At 35.7% G+C, this 22,740-nt stretch overlaps 1 protein-coding gene across 1 annotated transcript in view; it reads right to left on the reverse strand.

Moving 5' to 3' along the window:
* The window catches only part of CEP290 (centrosomal protein 290), a 60,741-nt gene that overhangs the window by 23,336 nt on the left and 14,665 nt on the right, over positions 1–22,740 (reverse strand). Inside the window, 14 exon segments of the mRNA XM_086610909.1 lie at positions 379–530; positions 2,655–2,860; positions 3,713–3,824; positions 6,210–6,383; positions 6,940–7,170; positions 9,785–9,887; positions 12,110–12,225; positions 13,237–13,386; positions 14,358–14,522; positions 15,093–15,235; positions 18,682–18,766; positions 21,818–21,930; positions 22,425–22,512; positions 22,605–22,705. Of these exon segments, the coding sequence (XP_086467035.1) occupies positions 379–530; positions 2,655–2,860; positions 3,713–3,824; positions 6,210–6,383; positions 6,940–7,170; positions 9,785–9,887; positions 12,110–12,225; positions 13,237–13,386; positions 14,358–14,522; positions 15,093–15,235; positions 18,682–18,766; positions 21,818–21,930; positions 22,425–22,512; positions 22,605–22,705 (1,939 nt within the window).

Genomic DNA, 22,740 nt, shown 5'->3' on the forward strand with positions numbered 1-22,740 from the left:
GACTCTTTGAAAGTAAGAATTGCTTTCCAATTTCTTTTATGAGATTTTCATATATTTAAGGGAGGTTGTGGCCAGGAGCAAAATAACCTTAATTAGTTTAAAAATACTAGTAATAAGTATCTAAGTGTACATTCACCCATGTCTATCCAGGCCAGCACTTAATTCTTTGTTCAAATCAAAATGAAGCAAATTACTTTCTTTACAGTCACAAATTAAATGGTTCAATTCCAAATTTGGCACATACAAATGCCAAAAAAATAGGCATTGAAAATTATCTGTTAGCAATACATAAGTAGTGTATTACATAAGTCTATATAGTGTAAATTTTTACATCCTTCCGAACATACTTCATTTGAGATTTGTTACTTCAACACTTACTTTGACACTTCAATCTTGAGCTCCATCTCACGCTTCTCTAGGTCCATGATGTGTCGTCTATCTGCATCACTTACTGCCTTACTTACACTCTTTGACAGTTCATCTCTTAATTCCTGTTCCACTTGCTGTGCCTCAAGGTTGATTTTGGTGAGCTTAAAAAAAACAAAACCAGAAACAAACAAAATCGTATCCTAAGCACGCAACTGCTCTTGCAAAGACAAAGCAGTGCCAAAAGTATCTTTTTTTTTTTAGCCATTACAACACACTGTTAAGCTGCGTTCAAAAAACAATTTCCTTTCCCTTCTGCTTAAATGTCTGTTTGTTCACTGCATTGCATACACATACGAACAGATGCACAGGTCAGCACAGAACAGGATTCTAAATTAAATAAAATTTTGATTAGTGAATTTTCTTAAAACCATTGCCACAATAACTTTCTGTTAAAATAAAATAAGAAAAAACATAATAAGACTTTAAACACTTTAGGAAATTAACAGTATTACTTATATAATTATATACTGTCTAGTATATCAGGATGATTGTAACACAAATATAGGTTGTAAGTGCCAAGACTCACGACAGGGTAGTTCTTTTGTTCTTTCTAAAAGGAACTTTCATAATTAAGTGATATTCTGAAGCAGCCTGATATTTCAAGTTGATTATTAACTACTGAGTAACCAATGTTTCAATTCAAGCCAAAGAGCATTCAGAAAAGATACCTATCTGAAAAGCACTAAACAACACAGAGAAGCCTCAAGAATTAATTTAGTAAATACAGTTGCAACAAATTAATCTGACACCACTCCTTAATAAAATCACTGATTTCCTAAACAAACAAGGAGAGTGTGGTGTATCTATTATCCACACTTCACATATTTGAGGCAGTACGATCTGGAAAACTAAGTCATGTTGAAGTAAATTTATGAGTTTAGAAGGAGATGTCTAGTAGACAACTTCTAGTTATCAGTTCTTAAACTGATATCACCTACAACTTTCATTATTACCTTAACACAACCTTGTTATATATATTTGTCTACATACACATCTTTATCTCTCTCTCTCTCTCAAAAAAAAGCAATGATGACAGATAAGGAGGCACAGACAACAGGAGCATATAAAACAGAAAATGTATGTCCTGGAGCTACAGAAACAAGGAAAAAAGGGATGCACAGAGGAATTAATAAGAAAAAAATTGTGGCATTAGGAGTTCATCAACTCAGAATGAAGGAAGACCAGCAGACCCAATGTATCGCAAGACAGATTATGATACATGCAAAAGAGAAAACGGAAAATGTGATCCTGGAGTGCATCACCTGAGGTACTTCTTAATGAAATGAAAAAAATCATGCCATCAGAAAGGCTTTAACAATACCGCTCCTGAAAAGCTTTATACACTTCCAGTTACTCCACGTCCCAAATTAATTCAAATCAAAACAGAGTAACAAAGACTGCTAAAACAACAGAGAAATTGTGAGTCAGATAACAGCAATCTAAAATTGCTAGGCTAAAGTCTAGCAAAGCCCACGGAGGGGGAATAAATACAATCTATCAACATTCCTGCCAACATATCTATTTTTTTTCTTGCCTTGTGTTTAAATTATAGGCCAATACTGGCACAAGAACAAATGTGTACAACCGCCTATAAGTAAGTTTAGACTGGAAATTATAATAGAGTCTCCTACTATTAAATACTGAATTTATGTATCAAACTTCAAATATGAAAAGTGGGGGCAAAAAGATCTAACAGGATTAAGACTGATATGACAGGAATAGTAAGAATCATTAGCTTCAATGGCACACAACTTCTCTTCTATTCCTGTATTATAGATAATGTTTGGCATGTGACAGAGGACATAGCCAGCCTGTAATAGAATCATGACACTATTATTTGCAAAAGGGATGCAAAGGTCTAAAATTTTTTGAATCATTGGTAATTAAGGGAAAATTAGCAGAAAAGGGATCATATGAATTAGATACAAGTAGTAACAGGTCAAGAACAGACTTTCTTCTAGCAGTCTGCTGAAAAACTAGTAAATCATCTGTCATGTGTTTTACAGAGATTAACTAAGGTTTGAAATAAACTACTGACAAATTAATTAATTGTATTTTTACCAATGTCTTATGCATGAAAAATTGCAGCTCTTAAAGGCAACTATATTTTGCATGATAAGCTTATTTGCTAGTCGTGATACAAAGTAGATTAATACTTTTTGAAAAGCTCAAAAATATGCTTTTAAGATGTGTCAAATTATGTCATTAAATCTCAATAGATTTACCTCAGCAAATTTTGTTTCCAATTCAAAATTACGTTCTTCTATTTGCTTTACAGTTTTCCGTAAATGTTCATACATTTGTTGCGAATGTTCCGCTCTCTGTCTTTCATTTAGTTCCTTCATTTCCAACATTGTGATTTTCTTAGAAATGGACAAAATCTCAGTGTTGGTTATTGCTTTTGTGGCCTTGTCCATGGCATTGTCATCCCCTACATTAAAAAATATTTAGATTAGGGAATACACAAGCTGATTCAACTATGAAAATTATTCGCACCATGAAACAGAACATGAGCTTCACTTTATCTCTGTCAAATAAACTTTACTGAAACATGTATATTACTTTTTTAAACTGGGGGCATGGTTGTCTTGCCTTATTACATTTTTGAAAAGTATGTAATCTGAATAAAATGCTATTATAAATGGGCACATCTGCAACTATGATTATTGAGACTGATAGTTATTTTCAATGTAGTCTTTCACTTTAACCTTAATTCAGCTGGTAAATCTTCAGGACATTTTATTTAAAATCTGTAAAAGAAATAGATGTGGATGAGTTCTTCTTGAATAATGGGAATGTAAACTGTACACAAAGAAACCTCAGCTATGAAGAAAAAATACTTTGTTACAGAGCATGAAAACAGGAAAAAGAAATCATTTTCCTGACAATCTATGAAGCACTTTGACTGCCAATCAAGTTAGAACACATTGCACCTTATAAAATTAAAAAAAAAAAAAAAAAAAAAATCAGGTGATGTTGCTTTACAAGTTCCAGCTTTTAAACCCTTGACCCAGCAACCCAAGAAAAGTCCATGCGGAACAGCTTCCAGAGGAAAACACCAAACTTGGTTTTGGTTACATAGATAAGTAAAACGAAGTAAACATCACCACCAAAAAAAAAAGAAATCACACAAAAAAATGAAGACTGTTAATGAAAAATACAAAATAGTTTTCATTTTTTTTGTTGTTTTAAGATACATCACTTTTAAGATGTTTTAAAATGTGACTCTTACACAGAATACACCATTTGATTTTTAATGTTGCAATATAACTTTCATACTTGCCCAGTTTAGTCATCTGTTCCCAAGCCTGTTCTACAGTGTGAAGCTTCTCTTTCGTGATCTCCAGTTCCTTATTCAGCAAATTTATCTGTGCTTTCAAGGACTCATTCTCACGCTGTATGACAAAAAAATTGAAACATAACAGCCAATTATTTAACTGTAGCAGGCTTGATATTTAGTACCTATAAAATGATTGAAATTAACAGATTTTACCTACGCAAAACCCATAATCCACATATATTGCAACAGAAGAGCATGTTTCCTCCTAAGTACAAAAATGCTAGTCTTTGCTCTCTATGTTGTATCTTACTGTCAACTAGTATTACTGTAAATATTTATCATCGGTGACCGTGATTCCTAGAGTGTCTAGAATTAAATGAAGAAATCTATGTTTGTCATACTAAACACCTTATTAACAGCGGGAAAGAAATACTTCTGGAAGATATTTCATCCCACACAGGATACTTCATATTGCACATAAAAACATATTTGAGACAGATCATGCGCTTCTCTTAGTTCTTTTAGGCATCTAATGTGATGCCAAACATTAGTTTTGTAAATGTTACTTCACTTGTCCAAATAGAAACACAAATCTCCACGTTAACTAGTAAAACAAATGAAATAATTCATATTAATTTTCAATTTTTAGTTTTCTAAACATATTTTTAGTTTGCTATTGATAAAAGATTCTCTAGCTCTATGAAATTCCTGAAAAAGGCAATGCAAGTTTTCATACACAGAAAATTTCATAAAATAGAGAAAGAATCACTCATTCTTTAGCTAACACAAATACACCTACCTGTTCCCAAACAGACAAATTTAATAGTTCAGTAAATTTACCTACCTCACGTATTTAAGCCTTGTCAACCACAGAAACCCCACAGACAAGAACATGACATGCGCTGTAACTACTGGTTAAACTACTACTTTCTTGGACTATTATTTCTGACACAAATGAAAAGCGGGATGTAGCAACGTATCTTTGAAGCCAGCTTTGCAGTTCTTGACAAGAAGCCCCCTTCTACTTGAGAATAAAAGTTCAAAGGAATAATTACATATTTGCAGTGCCTATGACATTTTGCAAACACATTGTGAACAATCTTTGGTTATTTACTTTTTTCATGGTAGTAAAGTTCCAAAGGTTCACTGCCTTTTGGAACTGAACATTTCATTCTTGTAAAGCAGGAATTAGCTTTGAAAGTGTTTACACTCATTCTACTTTCCTTATGACCTCCAAAACTAAAGATGTTAGCAATATTCTTCATGCCAGCCTTGTTCTGGTAATCAAAGAACTAAAAATACTTTGTGAGGGAACATACCCAGAGCTTAATTTAAAAAGCAAACAAATAAGTAAAAAAAACCAAACAAACAAACCCACCAAAACAATTAAACAAAATGCTTTTATGTATGCCCACTGAAATAAAATCTGGGACTTTGTGTATATTTCTTAATCCACCAAAATATACGAGGTTGTTGTGGTTCAACCACAGGTGGGAGCTAAGCACCACACAGCTGCTTGGTCTCTCCCCACAGGTATAATGGGGAGAGAATCAGAAGGGTAGAAGAGAGAAAACTCATGGGTTGAGACAAAGACAGTTTAATAGGTAAAGCAAAAGCTGTGCGCACAAGCAAAGGAAAATCACGAATTAATTTACTACTTCCCATCAGCAGGCCGATGTTCAGCCATCTCCAGGAAGGCAGGGCTCCATCATGTGTAACAGTTACTTAGGAAGACAAATGCCATCCCTCCAAACATAGAACCATAGAATGGTTTGAGTTGGAAGGGACCTTAAAGATCATCTAGTTCCAAGCCCCCTGCTATGGGCAGGGTCACTTCCCCCTAGATCAGGTTGCTCAAAGCCTCATCCAACCTGGCCTTGAACACTTCCAGGGATGGGGCATCCACAACTTCCCTGGGCAACCTGTTCTAGTGCTACACCACTCTCACAGTGAAGAATTTCTTCCTTAGATCTAATAGAAATCTATCCTCTTTCAGCTTAAATCCTCCCCTTCCTTCTTCTTTGCCCAGCTTTATATGCTGAGCATGACATCACATGGTATGGAATATCTCTTCGGTCAGTTGGAGTCAGCTGTCCCAGCTGTGTCCCATCCCAACTTCTTGTGCACCCTCAGCCTACTCGCCTGTGGGGTGGTGTGAGAAGCAGAAAAGGCCTTGATGCTTCGTGAGCACTGCTCAGCAATAACAAAAACATCCCTGTGTTATCAACACTGTTTCCAGCACAAATCCAAAATACAGCCTCATACTGGCTACTGTGAAGAAGATGAACTCTATCCTAGCCAAAATCAGCACACAGGTAAGCAAATTAAAATTTGATAGCACTGGTAAGACTGGCTCCAACATATCATACTCACTATGGAACTGTTACAGCCAGCAGTTTAGTGCTGGTTCTATCTTTCTATTAAGCGAGAACAAAAACCAATGCAGACAAATGCACGAGGTTTCTTTCCCCTTTGGGTTCAAACATAACGTAAACATTACCTCCATGTGCTCCATGTTCGAGGTCCGTTGGACGAGCGAGTTATCTTTTTGTAACATATCTCTGTATTTAGCAGTTAACGCATTATACTGCTTATTAGCCAGTTCTAGCTCAGACAATGGCACACTACCGTCCAACACTTTCTGCAGAGCCGCAATCTTAAAGCTAGCCATTTCCTGTGAAAGTAATCAACACCATGGATTACTAAGGTCTGCTAGATCCTTAAATGGAAAAAAAAAATTACTCTATAGAAAAAGAATATCACTTAATATAATACTTTATAGCATGATACTGGTTTATTTTATTAAACTACTGTTCGTCTTGTTAAATAGCTTGCAATAAACGTTGGCAAAATTTCTCTGACATTCCAACTCTCTGGGTAATCTTATCGATAGTTGCCTCTCAATCATAAGGCACTGTCAAAACATATTTTATAAAGCTGAGTTAATACAGGCCCTAGCAACCTGCAAGGCCAAAAAGTAAGATTCGGTTTCACATGACACTTTCGATAAAAAGAAATTGTTGAAGCGGCTTCAGAAGGAGAAAACTGACAGATTGCGTGTTATGATGCTTATTTAAACACAGATAATGTTTTGACAAAATTTATAGCAGCATTTAACAGGCATTTGGGAAACACATTCAAGAAACTTGTATGGCCTCCATTTAAAAAAAGTGTCTTAATTGCCAAATTGCAAAAAATAAAATGTATACTATTACTAATATAAACTATACCTTAAACCGTTGCAAGTTTCCAATCTTCCCAATCACTGCAGTCTCCATATGTGTTATTTCAGCCTTTAGTTTCTCATTTTCTTTTCTAAGATGACGTTCTGTTTCAAGTAAAGTGGTATACTGCCTTGTTAGCAACCTTTCATTAACTCGTAAAACAGTTATTTTTCTATTATTTTCTGCAAGTATTTTTTTTGTTTCATCAGGATCCAGCTGAAGTGCACTGAGTAAATTCTGTAAAATAATTTTTTTAAAAGAGCTTTGTACATTAATATGGTAAAACTCAATTACATACGCAAACGTTCTCGTACGTTTTTTAAATCTAGGTGTAAAAATTCTGTTAATCTGTCTGAAATAATTTCTTTTTGCTAATAAAACACATACACACACTCAACATGTGCCTAAGCATACAATATTCTATTATAAGAAAAGAAGAAATTTGAATCTTCAAAACTTTTGGTTTCTGAGGAACAAAAGCTAAATATACCCGACTTACTAATTTGAATTTTAGTTAATGCTGACATTTTCAACATTTAGAATGAAAATAATTCTCTGCATACATTGTCATCAGTCTTCCTTCTTTTTACTAGAATCAAAACAAATGTATTGGAACAATTTTCTAATCCAATTAGCATTCCTGTGGTTCCTAACGAACACTAATAACGTTCCACTTTGAGGACCAAACAAGTATTCATAAAGTAACCACAGACCCCTCCTATGGAAACATGCACGTGTTTGTGTGCACATGCGCACACAGACGTGTTTGCATGCATGCACAGATCGGGGTGCGGGGGGAAGACAGAGGGGAGAGGGAACTACAGCGACTCAGGTCGCCAAGGAGACAGGGAGTAGAAACTGGAGCTGTAAAATCACAGAGTCCTATGAGCCTAATGAAGAAGAGTGAGCAGGTAGCTTGAAAAAACTCCTGAGTCCTGGACACTTGAAGCCATGAAAAAAATCTAGTTCTGTGACAACTCGCAAAGATTCGGCTTTTCTGATCAAGAAGCCTGTTTTTCTTAAGATTTTAAGAGCAAAAACCACATTTTCGTTGATCATTTGCAGTGAATTAATTTCAGAGAAATGCTTAATCTGAAAATGCTCACCTAATTCTAATCAAAATTACATACTAACAAAAATAATAGCACTTGTTCCTTATCTTTGGATAGGATGTGTTTCTGGAAACAAAAGCTACTGAGAAACAGTAATTTCTTAAAGATCTCAGCAATACTTTGATAGCACCACTAACATCATAAAACTCCATTATATTCTAAAGACATTGAAAAAAACAAATCCCAGAAATATCTTAATCCTGCTCCAAACTATTCCTGTGACTCTGGAAACGCAGAATAAGATACTGAACAAACTAAAGCAAGATGGTGCGCTCTCTCCCACAACTTGTTTTTTTAAACATACAGTAGAAACATCTGCAAAACAATTTCAATTTCACTTTTTTGGAAATATATTTAGACCTAATCACCTCAGGATGCAATTTTTTTTTGCAAATCAATTACAGTTATGAACATGATTATAAGTAGGACCACATACCACTACAGTCACCGTTCAGCAGAAGAAAAGGGTTAGAACTCAGCTGCCTAAAGCTAGGTACCCACAGTCATTTTCCACACTGTGTGATATCCTTGCCCTGTGTCTGCTTCTCTAAAAGGAGATGTGTATCCCATATGTCTTCTGTCACATGTGGCAGCTTTCGATATCTGCCCCAAGTCACCCGAAGCCACCTAAAATTGCACTGTATCTGTGATTAGGCACCTGCATCAACTCCAGGAACTTTTAAATATCACCTTCTTAAGAAGTTATTTTTCACTTTTCTTAATAGAATATTGAATTCCATGGGGGTACCTGCACTGCTCCTCCTCAACAGTCTGGATAACCAACTGGATAATCAAACAGTCTGGATAACAACTGCTGTGAAGAGAGCAGTATGAGTGTAAACAGCGTGTGTGAACAGAATACCCGAGACTGTCTCAGAGGGCATTTGCTCAAAATTGATAATGTTAAAGAGGAAGATGACCATCAACCAGATTGAATAGTAACTGTAAAATTAGGGACTTGAATTAAAAAAGTAGTCAGCTTGAAAATTACTATAAAAGACGCAAGAAAACTCCTAAAAGCGGGGGCAGAGTTATAATGCAGCACTCATAACCTAGTTTAGCTTCCAAAGTTTCCCCACTGTCCCTGCATCCTCTGCGCAGATGTGAGTGCTTCCTCCCTGCTGAACACCACAAGCCTCAGCACTTCAGCTAACGGACTGGTGGTATCAAGTGCAACAAGTAGGGACTTACACCTTCGGTGTGTGTACGTGACCTCCTGGGGTGATTTCTCACCAGTGCAGATTAGCAGACTGCAGGGAGGTGCAAGGGTATCCATCACGCCAGAGCACCCCCACGGGTACACAGCACCCCAGAGCACACACCAGAGGTGTGTGTAGGCAGAGAACTTGCACTCTCAGCAAAGGGGGTGTGTGCTGGCAACCTGAAGGGGCCAAGGAGTGAATATAACTGTGTGAATGTGGATGCGTGGGATGAGAAATACTTGGGATTAATTCCTGAATGGTGCTTAGAGATTTTTAAGTCTATAGTAACATTTTGTATGTGCCTTAATATAGTGATTTACTTTTTGTATTGTTTTTAAGGATTCTGAATGTGTACTTCACTGATTACTAGTTATTTACTTTCTACTAATAAATCAATAAACCACTTCCCTTCTGATTTGATTTGAGCAGTTTTTCCCTGCAACATTTTCCCTATCTAACAAATTACAGTATTGTATTAAACCCTCTGTTCTATGTAATAAAACCTGTTTGAAAAATGAAAGCAAAAAAATTACTCACAGAATATGCCTTTATTTTTGTAGCATCCTGTTCTTTTTGCTCTTCTAGCTTTTTCTTTTCCTCTTTCATATCTTCTGATTCTTTCTGCCAGGTTTCCTTTTGACTAAAACAGTAATTAAATATTTTCATTTAGAATGATGAAAGACTTGATGATTTTCAAAACTGTAACTAAAACAGCAACCCTGAAATACTGCAAACCAAGATACTTATTTTTAACAGTAACATAATTTGAAAAACATATTACAAATTGTAGATGGATTACTGAAAAACTATCACCTGTTTAGGCTGCAGCTGGTATAATGGTGAAAATAATTCTTAAGTTAAAGTATCATCTCTTCTTCACCTGTGTACTGTAGTGCAGAGACATAGATGTCTTACTCTCAAAAAATATACACACGTGGGATTTAATCTGCTTTAAACTACACATTTGTCTTTCAAATTGATTACTTTCTTGCATATATCTTTTCAAAAATAGGCAAAGTTTAAAACTTCACAAATAAAAACATTTCCACTTTAAGTACGTCTCTGGAAACTCCAAGTCTCCCCTTCTATAGGAAGGGAGACAAAAATCATACTACTGGCACTTAACATGCTGTAAGCCCAGAAATGGGCTTTACCTTTTTAAAGCAGACTAAGCCCATCAGATTTCAGCAGGTATTCGCAATTGCTCCCAATAATTTAGCTGATAAGATTGAAGCTAGATAAAATAGTTTGGCAAATAATCAATGACTCTTTCCATAACTGCCTCCTTTGCGTGAAGCACCTGGGCGTTCATTAGCTAAGACAGACAACTTGCCAGGGGAACAAGGCTTCTGCAGCTCCTGAGAGACAGAATATCTAAGTTGATTTTGAAGCATTTTTAATTAATCATACAGAATGGTACAGTATCATAAGGAAAAGATTACTCGCTTGTGCTCTGAGAATTCCCCACAGCATAGTAGTTGGCTTTTTCTTTAAAAGATGTTGGTTCAAATTTCCCTCAGGAAGTGGACAGAATTAAACTTAGGCTTCCTACATCCAAATTCTGCATTAAAGGTCAGACTTCAAAACAAAAGGGCAGGCAATGGCTGTAGTATTAACTCAATTTTTTCAATGGTTTTGCAAATCTTTCCTTCTATTACATTCATTTTATTTCAGATGCATAAAGGACATAGTTTCTCACTCTAGTTTTTTCTATTTCAAAGAAAAAAAAAAACCACATAAAAAGATTCAGCTTTGCTTTGGCCCAAACTACTCTCCCCAATCCACTTCTACTTATTTATTTGAAACAAGAAAGACTATGAACTGTGTAGATATGTCTAACAAGGATGTTCCTATAGACTCTATAGGATAGTTTAGGCTAGTTTAAACAAATAATCAAGGGTATTTCAGAAATAGTATTTCCTCTTCAAAGAAGATGCCTTAGTTTCTTCCATAATGGAATGAAATGGAAGAAAAGGGAAAAAAGATGCTCTGAAAGTGAGGCTTTATGGGATACCAAGTCAAAGAATCTCCTCCCCTAACTTCAATCTGTAACAGGTTTGGAGAAGGAGCCTTGAATCATCATCTTATCCCTGTCACTGCAGATATCTAATCTAGTAGTAAATGAGGCAGTATACTACCGCCCTTGATATTTTCAAAAAGCTACGGCTTTAATGCCTCAAACAGAGATAATGTTACCCCGGGAAGTGTCAACTGAGTCAAACAACAAACAGATGGTCCTAAAAGATAAAACATGCTTACTCCAAAAGCCTTTCAGTGACTGCTCATTCCAATTCAAAGACAGAGTGGACACAACTAACACCATATTCATCTCTGTGCTCCTAACAGATAAAAATCTTTTTTTTGACCATAAGAAAAATTTTATAGAAATTAGATTCAATGAAGCAGTGAATTAGATTCAATGAAGAGTGTGAAAGAAAACCAAGTACGAAGTCCTGAAAATCTGTAATTTTGAAACAGAGATCTCTGCCTGTATTCGGATAAGTTTTCTTTTTTCCCCTCTAAGAAAAACTGTTAGGACCCATAATTGAAAGCAAAAGAAAATGAGACTAAAGAGTCCATAATATCAAGTTCTAATAAAATACAAGATATCAGATGCAGAACACACTATGCAATCCTCATGAGGAAGTATACAATATGAAAGGGGTCCAGCAGAAAATGTTTTTGTAAAGAGTTTTCTGAATCTTTACAGGACTAAAGAAAATATATGGAGTTCGTATCCAAGTGCAGAAGCATTTATGACATTAACTAAAGAACTACTTCGACACAGCAGCAAATCTTGTATTCAGAATTATTAAACATTTAGATAGTTGAACTTTTGTAATTCAAAAAAGAGAACAATACCTTTGATATTCTTTATACAGCAAGCCTTGCTGATGACGAATTACTGCAAATTTTCGCTTGTAGTCCTCTACTGCATCTTCTAATTTTTTAAGTAACTGTTCTTTATTTTCCAGTTCCTAATGAGTATTTTCCAAACAAAAACATTGAAGTGATTAATAGAGGTTTTAAACATGAAAGAATTAATCAAAATGCCAGTTCTCCCTTTTGTTTTCGTGATAGATGCTTCCATCACCAACTCTGTGAATTCCAGGTATGAAATGTGCGGTTTTTTTTTAGAAGCAACAGATGAAAAAAAGTCCAATAAACTTTGGTGTTCATATTAATAGGTGTGAAAGAGTGCATATTTGCACTGTGGATTACAGCCCTCAAAGTTCAAAACACCATGACATCTTGCTAGCCCACGAAGAATACTAATTGAAGGTCTAACTGGAAAGTGTTTTATTCTCATTTTCCCAAAAACTCTTCTACTTTATTATCATATACAGTTGAAAAATATTTTCTAATCAACAAAAGAAAAGTGATCAAAGACAGAACAAAATAATGTAATAAAAAGATACATTCTCTTTACTCCAATTCTCGAAAGAGTCAATTCTTCACTATGTGCTTGTCTGCTATGCTTCCAATGGGAATCACTGGATTTGGTTTCAATGTATTTATGCTTCTTTTTACAAATGTTGATGTATTTTTGAGAAATAATGGAAGGAGAATTCATATGGTAAATAAATAGAGACTTTTGCTGTACAGAGAAAACTGTCCAGAGTAAGATCTGCACATGCAGACTCAGGTGTGGAATCCAGACAGCAATAAGAGAGAATTTCTTATTGAAATTGAGTGCAACTGCAGAAGTAGAAGGAAGAGTGGGCAAATATTTAGATCAAAGTTCAGCTTTAAAACAAAAAAAACCCTGAATTGTTGTCCAAAATTCAATTAAGCATTACCTTCCAGGTTAACAACACAGCACTTAGAGTTTAAAAAAAAACAGAACAGCTTGAAGAGTTCACTGGATGTCAGAACTTCAAAATAACTTTGGGGAGTTCTCTCATGTCTATACATGGCATGGTACTAGATTTTGGAGGAATTAGCTGTATTTTACAAATATTCTTGATATCAATGAGTGAATGAGTTACCTGTATAAGATGTATTAAATATTCATTCAGAGAATTAATCATATTAACACTTGAAGGAACCATTCCTTCTGGAAGATTCACTGTTTGGAAGACAATATTGCCACCTTCTGTCTGATGTAATAAGCAGATCTCATTTTTCAGTTGTGCAATCTAAAGAAAAGAAACAAAAACATAAGGAAGTAGCTCTTGATATTCAATTAAAAAAAAACCAAACTGATGGAAAATAGAGCTTTCCTCTGCTGTATCAGTTGTTATTAACAACCTAATTCACTTCCACTTACGTTCTAAAGCATTCAAACACACTTTAAAGTAATTTAAAGTAACTTTTTAAAAACATTGTGATTCCATAAATCATTAAATGTATATTATCTTAAACCAAATTTATCAAATGACTTTAGCAATCAGGGCAGCTTCATATATCTGAGGATTCACCACAGTTTTACTCCAAATTTGTTTAAAACACAGTGCATTTCCATTCCTTTTAAAAAGATGAAGTTTTGGAAAGAATTATTGCAGTGGTTATTGATGGTTTATTCTAAAAAAAATCTTTGCCTTTTCATTTAACTTCTTAAAAGCTCTCTGGTTCTCTAACAGTACATTAACCACTACTCTAGAATACTAGTTACTGGCAAATCTTTTTACATCACCAAAACTGTTCTAAAAGGCAGATTTAAATCTAGCTTCTTGCAAGGTAATATTCCATTCCCTATTCCTGCTCTGGAAGAAGCATTCCACAGAATCAACTGTACAACTGAAAACAAGATATAGGACTTTAGATAATGATTTATCATAACTTAATGTCTACTAACTTATTTACAGATAACAAATACAAGGCTTGTGTTTTTTTGAGGAAAGAAATCTGTAAGTTTTTCTGGGCACAGCCCTCTGGAAAAGATACCCATGCTTGGTGTTTAACATGATAGGATATTCCAAGGATAAAGTAACATCTAGAAGAGAAAGATTTGAACTTAATCCAATAGACAAATTTCATTAAGATATGTATAATTATGCTGTTCACATAAGCTAAATTCAGTATCTCACAGATTGTGTGGTTTTGTTCTAAATTATCAGACCAATCACATTTCAAGTACAAAATAAATTGTATAAAATAAATTTTATACCTTTTCATTTGCACTTGCCAGTTGATTAGAGAAATTTGTTGCCTCCTTCTGAGTCTGTCTGAGTTCCTGTCTTAATTCTTCATTTCGTCCTGTAAGTTGGTCAACCTGAGCTTTCAAGTGCACACTAGCATCAAAAATTCCCTCTGAATTCTTTGACTCCATTGCCTAATGCAACAATTAATTTAATTAACAAACATTTAATTAACAAACCAAACAGAAAGTGCAGAAAAGCTTTGTTTTTTCATAATAAACTGGAGTGGTCAAGTTTAGACTACATGAATTCAGCAAAAAGCATGAAACTGTAACACTTTAAAATCTACTTATCGGTTTTCTGTTAGTATATTTGCCATGGACTGTGATTTAAATTGTTAAATTTTTCTGTAAAAACACTAATTTTTTTTAAAACGTTTCCTGCAGGTCCCATAGAGATAAAAGACATGCAAATGAACTTTTGCCTAAGCTTTACGCCTAGGACAATAAACTTGCCTAAGACAGTTTTATACTATCCAGCTGAAGATTTATTTTTTATTTATTTTTATTGGCAATCTCTTCTTGCTGTATATTTTTAATTTGCATTTTTAAAGAAGTATCACACTACATACTCATACTTGTAACTAAGGAAGAACATGTACAAGGAAGCTACTATGTAATTATACAATAACCCAATAATTAAGGAGGAGAAAAAAAGCATGTCCAGCTTACAAAGTTAAATAATACCTTAGAAAACAAGCTTACATTAACTAAACGATCCAGACTAGGGATTATTAAGGCTGTTTCTCCTCCCTTCACATTAGGATCCTTCTGCATTTCCTTCACAGCTTGCAATATTTCTTTCATTCCCTGCTTAAGTTGCTTATTCTCTTCTGATAATTCTTTTACTGTAATAAAAATTGTAAATGTGTCTAAAAGCAATGAAAAAATGAGTTGAGGTTTCCTAAGACATTTCATCATAACACTCATTGATTTGATACACAAAAAGAATATTCACATTATATATAGACATAATCAATCAGGAAGTTAAAAGCAGAGCTGCTAGGAACATCTGAAGAGTGTGTTTTGCTGGAGAAATACCAACAAAACAATAATGAAATGCTTCATAGGAACACATTTGACTTTATTGAACCTTCTTGTCTTCAGTGTTTCCTGCCATTTTTTCACTTCTTTAGTAGCCTGTCTAACCAGCTTTCACAAATCCAGAAACGTGGCTACCTTGGAAATGTCTGGGTGTACCAATGAAGTATATAGGAATTGCCTGAATTCCTGCTGCAGACGGAAGAAAGAACACTTAAATTATTTGACTGTAATAAGGACTCTCAAGACATACAATTTTCCTTCCACCATTAGTTTGCCAATGGATTTCCAGAGTTTCCAGCTCAGAGGAAGAAGCCTGAAAACTTTAAGAAAAACCAACAAACCTGTCAGGACGTTCTCTGCATCTTAACAATATGGCTAACTCTCCTGAAGATGCAGGAGTGAACTGCAAAATTTGGAGCAGTTTGAGCAATTTCAACAAGTCTATTTTGAAAAGTCAAAAAGAATTTTTATAATTCACATTCTCTGTGGAAAAAAAAAATAAGATTCTGTCTAGAGAATCAGCACTATTTTTATTTCAGAGTTGGCAAGCAGTGCACTTCAGCTAACATACCTATATATGTAAGCAGCAAGCGGATTTAATTTCCCAACACTTCCTTGGAGCCAGGAAAACACTACAATTACACAAGTAAATTGCATATTTGGGATCACTCACAGACTTAAAGCCCTTATTAGGTCTGATTCAGGAAAGAGAAACATGAGAGATCCTAGTTTTAAGTATTTCCTATGAAGAAATTATGTTTCATGTACTATCACCCATTTAAGTTTAATATTAGCTACACTATATACGTATTTATACACATGCACACAAAGATATACACTACTATAAACAATTTTTTTTTAAAAAAAAGTCATTAATGAGAATTCAAAGAAATTCCATTTTGAGAAATCCCATTTACATTCATTGTTTTGTAACCATTGTGTTCAAATCTGGACCAATTCACAACCATAATTTCCACAGTTCAGAATTATATCAGAATGATTGTTTAATAACCTGCTACGTACACAGCAAATTCAAGCATAGTGAAAGATACCTGCTGTGACTTAACCCAGGTGGGCACTAAACACCACGCAGCCACTCGATCACCCTCCCCCATCCCTGGGAGATGGGAAGGAGAATTAAAGGGGAAAAGAGAAGGAGACTCATGGGTTGAGATAAGAACAATCTAATAATTAAAATAAAATAAATTTTAAAGTAAAAATGTTAAAATAATAATATATAATATATTAAAATGACAATAAAATAAACAAACAAGTGATGCATAGTGTGATTGCTCATCGCCCATTGACCAATGCCCAGCCTGGCTCCACTAGTGATCCTGAAACCAAGAAGTTCCGAAACCACAATCCCAGAGGAGTGAGAGCCTCACAGATTGATTTGAAGAGCAATCTAAAGAGCGAGGGAGAGAGCTTCCCAGCCAACCCTCATCAATATACTGAGCATGATGTTGCATGACAGGCCTGTCAGTTTGACCTCGGTGACGGGCAAAGTCATGGAACAGGTTATCTTGAGTGCTATTAATGAGCACATACAGGTTAACCGGGTGATCAGGCCCAGTCAACATGGGTTTATGAAAGGCAGGTCTTGCCAGTCAAACCTGATCACCTTCTATGACAGGGTGACCCGCCTAGTTGACGAGGGAAGGGCTGTGGATGTAGTTTTCCTTGACCTCAGTAAAGCCTTTGATACAGTTTCTCATAGTGTTCTGGTTGAGAAACTGGTAACTGCTGGCCTGGATAGGTACACCCTCCTTTGGGTTAAAAACTGGCTGGACGGCCGGGCCCAAAGAGTGGTGGTAAATGGGGCTAAATCCGGCTGGAGGCCGGTCACCAGTGGGGTTCCCCAGGGCTCAGTGCTGGGTCCAGTTCTGTTTAACATCTTTATCAATGACCTGGATGAGGGGATTGAATGTACCCTCAGTAAATTTGCGGACGACACCAAGCTGGGAGGCTGTGTCGATCTGCTCGAGGGTAGGGAGGCCCTTCAGAGGGATTTGAACAGACTGGATCGTTGGGCTGAGGCCAATGGCATGAGCTTTAATAAGGCCAAGTGCAGAGTCCTTCACTTGGAGTATAAAAACCCCAAGCATCGCTATAGGCTCGGGGAAGAGTGGCTGGAGAGCTGCCTGGCGGAGAAGGACCTGGGGGTGTTGGTTGACTACCGGCTTGATATGAGCCAGCAGTGTGCCCAGGTGGCCAAAAAGGCCAATGGGATACTGGCGTGTATCAAGAATAGTGTGACCAGCAGGAGCAGGGAAGTGATCCTGCCCCTGTACTCGGCACTGGTGAGGCCGCACCTGGAATATTGTGTCCAGTTTTGGGCCCCTCGCTTTAAGAGAGATATTGAGCTCCTGGAGCGAGTCCAAAGAAGGGCGACTAAACTGGTCAAGGGGCTAGAAAATAAAACTTATGAAGAGAGGCTGAGGGAGTTGGGGCTGTTTAGCCTGGAGAAGAGGAGGCTGAGGGGAGACCTGATTACGGCCTATAAATACTTGAGAAAAGATGGTGGGGAGGTAGGGGAAGGACTCTTTACATTAGTGATGGGTGATAGAACAAGAGGAAATGGGCATAAGCTTAGTCAGGGGAGATTCAGGTTGGATGTTAGGAAGTATTTCTTCTCTGAAGGGGTTGTCAGCCACTGGAATAGGCTGCCCAGGGAGGTGGTTGAGTCCCCATCCCTGGATGTGTTTAAGAATAGGGTGGATGATCTACTTGAGAATATGGTTTAATGGGGATTAGGGATGGTTGGACTCAATGATCTCTAAGGTCTTTTCCAACCTAGAAATCTATGAATCTATGAATCTATGAATATTCCATTGGCCAATTTGGGCCTCAATCTTAAGCCTAAACTCAAATCCTAAACCAGGAGTTGTGGGCCCTTTGTCCCAGCTATGTTCCCGCCCAGCTTGTTGTGTGCCTGCATACTGGCAAAATTGGGAACCTGGAAAGTCCTTATGTCTTAGCAACAACTATAAATATCAGTATGTTATCAACATTCTTCTTATACCAAATCCCATACTAAATCCCAAACACAGTGCTATTCCAGCTACTAAGAAGAAAACTAACTCTATCCCAGCCAAAACTAGGACAATACCAAAGTAAACTGCATTTAAAACAGAACTGTAAAGTCGGGTATTTGTGGTCACAATCACAGAAACAGAACAACTAAATAAGCAGACTATCTGCAGGTACCTGATAAAATTCCCTAGTTTTAAACCAGGTTGTAACTTACATTTAGATTGAAACTTGGCTATTTCAGTCCTGCTCTTCTCCAAATCTCTCTCTCTCACATTCAATTCATTTGCAAGATACTCATTCTAAGGAAAAGAACAAAGAAAACTCAAAAAAATGTAATTTAGAAATTTAATTATCAGAATTTTCGTTAAGACTCTGTGGTTAAATGAGAATAAATGCTTGAAAACATTGCTAATCCATATATATTCAACAGTGAAATTACATAGCATGTAAACCACAATGAGGTGTTATATAGAAGGCAACAATCAAAGAAATAGTCTCACCTTCACAGCAACAAAATTTTCAGGAAAAAATTATTTCAACCATGAATAAGCTTTATATAAATATTTATCCTGTTTCGTTTTTTAAAAAACCTGGTACTACCTGTGCTGCCTGGCTTCTGCATCTTTCAAGACTTAATTCTGTATAGCTATTTAGCACATTCTTGATCAGCAAATCTCTGGATACCTGCTCATTCTAAAAAAAACCCCAACAGTAAGTTATTAGTATAGGATTCTATCTCCATTTACATACACTAAAATCATATTTCCAAAACTTACCTTCCAAAATACAAAAAAGTCACTTCTTTTCTACTGAAAATACAATTACTAGGCATTATTCATTCCACAGCTTGGCTAACACAGTATTTTAAGAGAAATCACAACAGCAAAGCATACTCCTGTAGCATGGAATAACTCTTGTATAATTGACAAAAGATTGATGTATATAGACTTATACTTGCCATTAATCAATTACATAGCTCTACAGACGCGACAGAAATGCCATCAGTTCCAAGACATGTCAGTTAAAAAGAGGAAATACCTATTTGCTTATCTTACACACTGTAACTGTGATGTTTCCTCATCACATCCCTAGATGGTTTCTCCCAGACAAAAAATACCGATTCTAATTTTAGCAATCTAATGTTCTAGTCCCAGCCTTTTTTCAAATTTGCCTTTATGAAAATTTCCCTGTCCATTTATGAATCTCCTGCCTGAAATGCAACGGTGACAGAGATGGATTCACTGGAAGAATTGCACAACGTGCATCCCATAGAACACTGTCTAAGGAAACATGCATTCTTGGATCATGAAGCAGTTGGAACAACACTCTGGTGCAGACCAAAAATCTGTGGAGCTCTGAGGGATTGGCTTGATCCATGTCACAGATGTATCTCTGGCAACCAGAGCAATGTCCTCCACTATACACAAAACTAACACAGCATTTCAAGGTACCAATTTAAGAATAATTTTTTAATACGATTTACCATGTGAATAAAAGAAACAACACCAAGCATCCTGAAATTAACCTTTCTTTCACTGATCATAAAAAGTTTTCAGAAACCCTTTTAAGAACCTAAAGATTTTATCATTAGAGATAATTTTAGTAAATAATGGAATTTTTCAGTGGAAATCTTTTTTTCTGAAAACTGATATACACTGTCTTTGCCAGTTGGCAAGGAAATAGATAAAAGGATAGAACCACCAACTCAAGAACTAGATGTTTCCCAGAAGGAAAGGCCTTTCTCATTCCAAAAGTCTAACTTTACACCATCTGCTCTCTCTGCAGGTAGAAGTCATTCTCCAGTCAAATAACATCTGCGTCTTTTAACAGAAGTCTCATCTCTCATCTTCCATACCAAAGGACTGACTCAGTCCCTACTTCATTAAACTAACGCTTGTAAATTACCATTTGTATTCCTCTGTATTTATTTAAAACAATTTTAAAAAATAATCCTCAAATTATGTTGTTTAAAATACACTTGCAGCAATTGATTTGTACGAGACATTTGGCTGCATGTAATAAGAAAAGTGATGAGTATTTTGTTTACACAGATGTGTGTTAAGGTCTTAGAAAAAAAACTGTTCTCTCTTTGTACCCATCTGTGTGCGCGTCCACCGGTGTTATGTAAATTTGTTCCACTGACAGAGGGAAAATATATGCCTACATTTTACAATCCTATGTCAACAAATATACTGCAAATGAATGAGTTGACACTTTTTTTATTAGAAGAAAAAATGCCCAATTCATTCAAACTATCCTACAGCTTTAATTAATAAAGATGAAAGCAAATTAACACATCTTTATTATTTGAATTTATCTTCTAAATAACTGCAATAGATATAAACATACACGTACTATAAAAGCGTCTCACCTGTGATCTAAGAAGGGCTAATTCTCTCCTCAATTGCTCTATGAGATTTTCAACAGGATCTACCTGACCTGAGCGTTCTGATTGTCCATTTTCAAGTCCACTTTCCAAAGTTTTCTCTTGTAACAATCCTGTTAAGCATTTCTTTCCTTCTCTGTCTTCTTGAAAGGCAGTTAAACCAGGAAAGTTTACCTGCGAATAGTCTTGCTTATCCTTCAATGTCATTCGTGTTTTGTGCGCTACTGGCTTTGCAAGAGCACATGCATAAGGAATCAGAGAGTTTTTGCTAGGAGGTAGTTCTGGACAAAATTTTTCCTGGCCTGCTTGGTCTGAATTAGAAGTTATGGACATCTGATTCTGAAAAGATGGTTTGTTATTAAAATTTCGGTTATTCACCTCTGAGGTCTGACACACTCGCTGACAGGCAGAAAATGAACCTGCGTACTCTGGTTTCAAGTCTTTTGACATCTCTTTATTGTCTGGATAATCTCTCATCCCCGATGCCTGTGTAAATTGTCGCTCTGGTGATACAAAAAGCTCTCTTATACTAAGAGGTTCAGAATTACAGTTCTCATTAACTAGCTGCCACTCTGTCACATGTTTTGAACCTAAACGAACCGAAGAATTACTTCTATTTTTTCCCAAGTGATCTAAATTCTCAAGTATGCCAGAAGTTCTTCTAGGCAGATTTCCCACAGCCTTACTGTTTCCAGTTATATCTTGCTCTGACTTCAAAAGTCTAACTGGTGCTTCTCTATCTGCAAGTGTGTTTCTCCTTTCCACATTACACGAGCTGCTAGCCTATATTCACAAAAAATACAGAATATTTATTAGTGTTCAAAAAAAATTACAAATTATTAATATTTGGATTTTTAAAAAGCAGTTAATAAAAGCACCTAGACATATTCACCAAAAAAAAAAATTATTTTTATTTTCAAAGAGAAACACAATAAAAGTTTATGAACTTGTTTTATGAACCTACCTTTGCTTCTACTTCAGCAATATGATGTTTGTTCAAGGAATCCAGCTTCCTCTTATTCATTTCCTTCTCTTCAGTAAAGCTGTCACTTATCTGCATATCACCATCATCCAATTCTAATTGCAAGTAAAGGTACAAGTAATAAATGATTATGAATTTTTAATTTATTTCCAAAGGGAATATATTCCACTTAGTATATCTGAGTTCTAGTTTTCTACCTGCAAAGTAAGAAGCTGTGAACCTTTCCATTTGAGCACACTGCACTTCCCTGAGGGGCACAGAATTGAAATTTTAAGATTTTTGAAATACATACATTATATAGATTTACTGGAAATCATGATAAGATCATCCTGCATCTGAGAACTACAAGCCAAAGACACAGCTCTCTGTGATGCATTACTAGTCATCATCAGTCAAAAAGCTCAGCAGCTTTTTCATAGGCTGTAAGACTATGGAAATACAGAACCCCTCACCTCTTCCTACAGATTCAATAAAATGCATTTAGCCTTGTAATTTAAACAAATGAGTAAATATAACATAGCTATATTAATAAATATAGGCAGCATGTTTTTGAAAGAATAGTTTAGTTTATACTAAAAAAAAATCCTACCTATTGTTGCAACTCTTCTTCCTTTCTCCTGAGCCAACTTACGAACCTGTTTTTTAAGTTCAATTCTTTCCTCTTCTAGTCTTTCAATCTGCATGTTATTATTCACAGATCAGTACTTCATTTTTTTCAAATACATTTTTATTATGTAGCTTTTACACAAAAATAGGATTTATCACTTGCCTCTTGCAAAAGAATCTGGTTTTCAGCTCTATATTGCTGCTGCTTCAGCACTTTGCTGTTTCTGAATTCATTTAAATCAATCATTGTCTTTGGCTCAAGACCTAAAATACAGTATATGCTGTATCATTATTAATTA

The sequence above is a fragment of the Tauraco erythrolophus genome, chromosome 4 (genome assembly GCF_009769465.1).
Source record: "Tauraco erythrolophus isolate bTauEry1 chromosome 4, bTauEry1.pri, whole genome shotgun sequence".
Lineage (NCBI taxonomy): Eukaryota > Metazoa > Chordata > Aves > Musophagiformes > Musophagidae > Tauraco > Tauraco erythrolophus.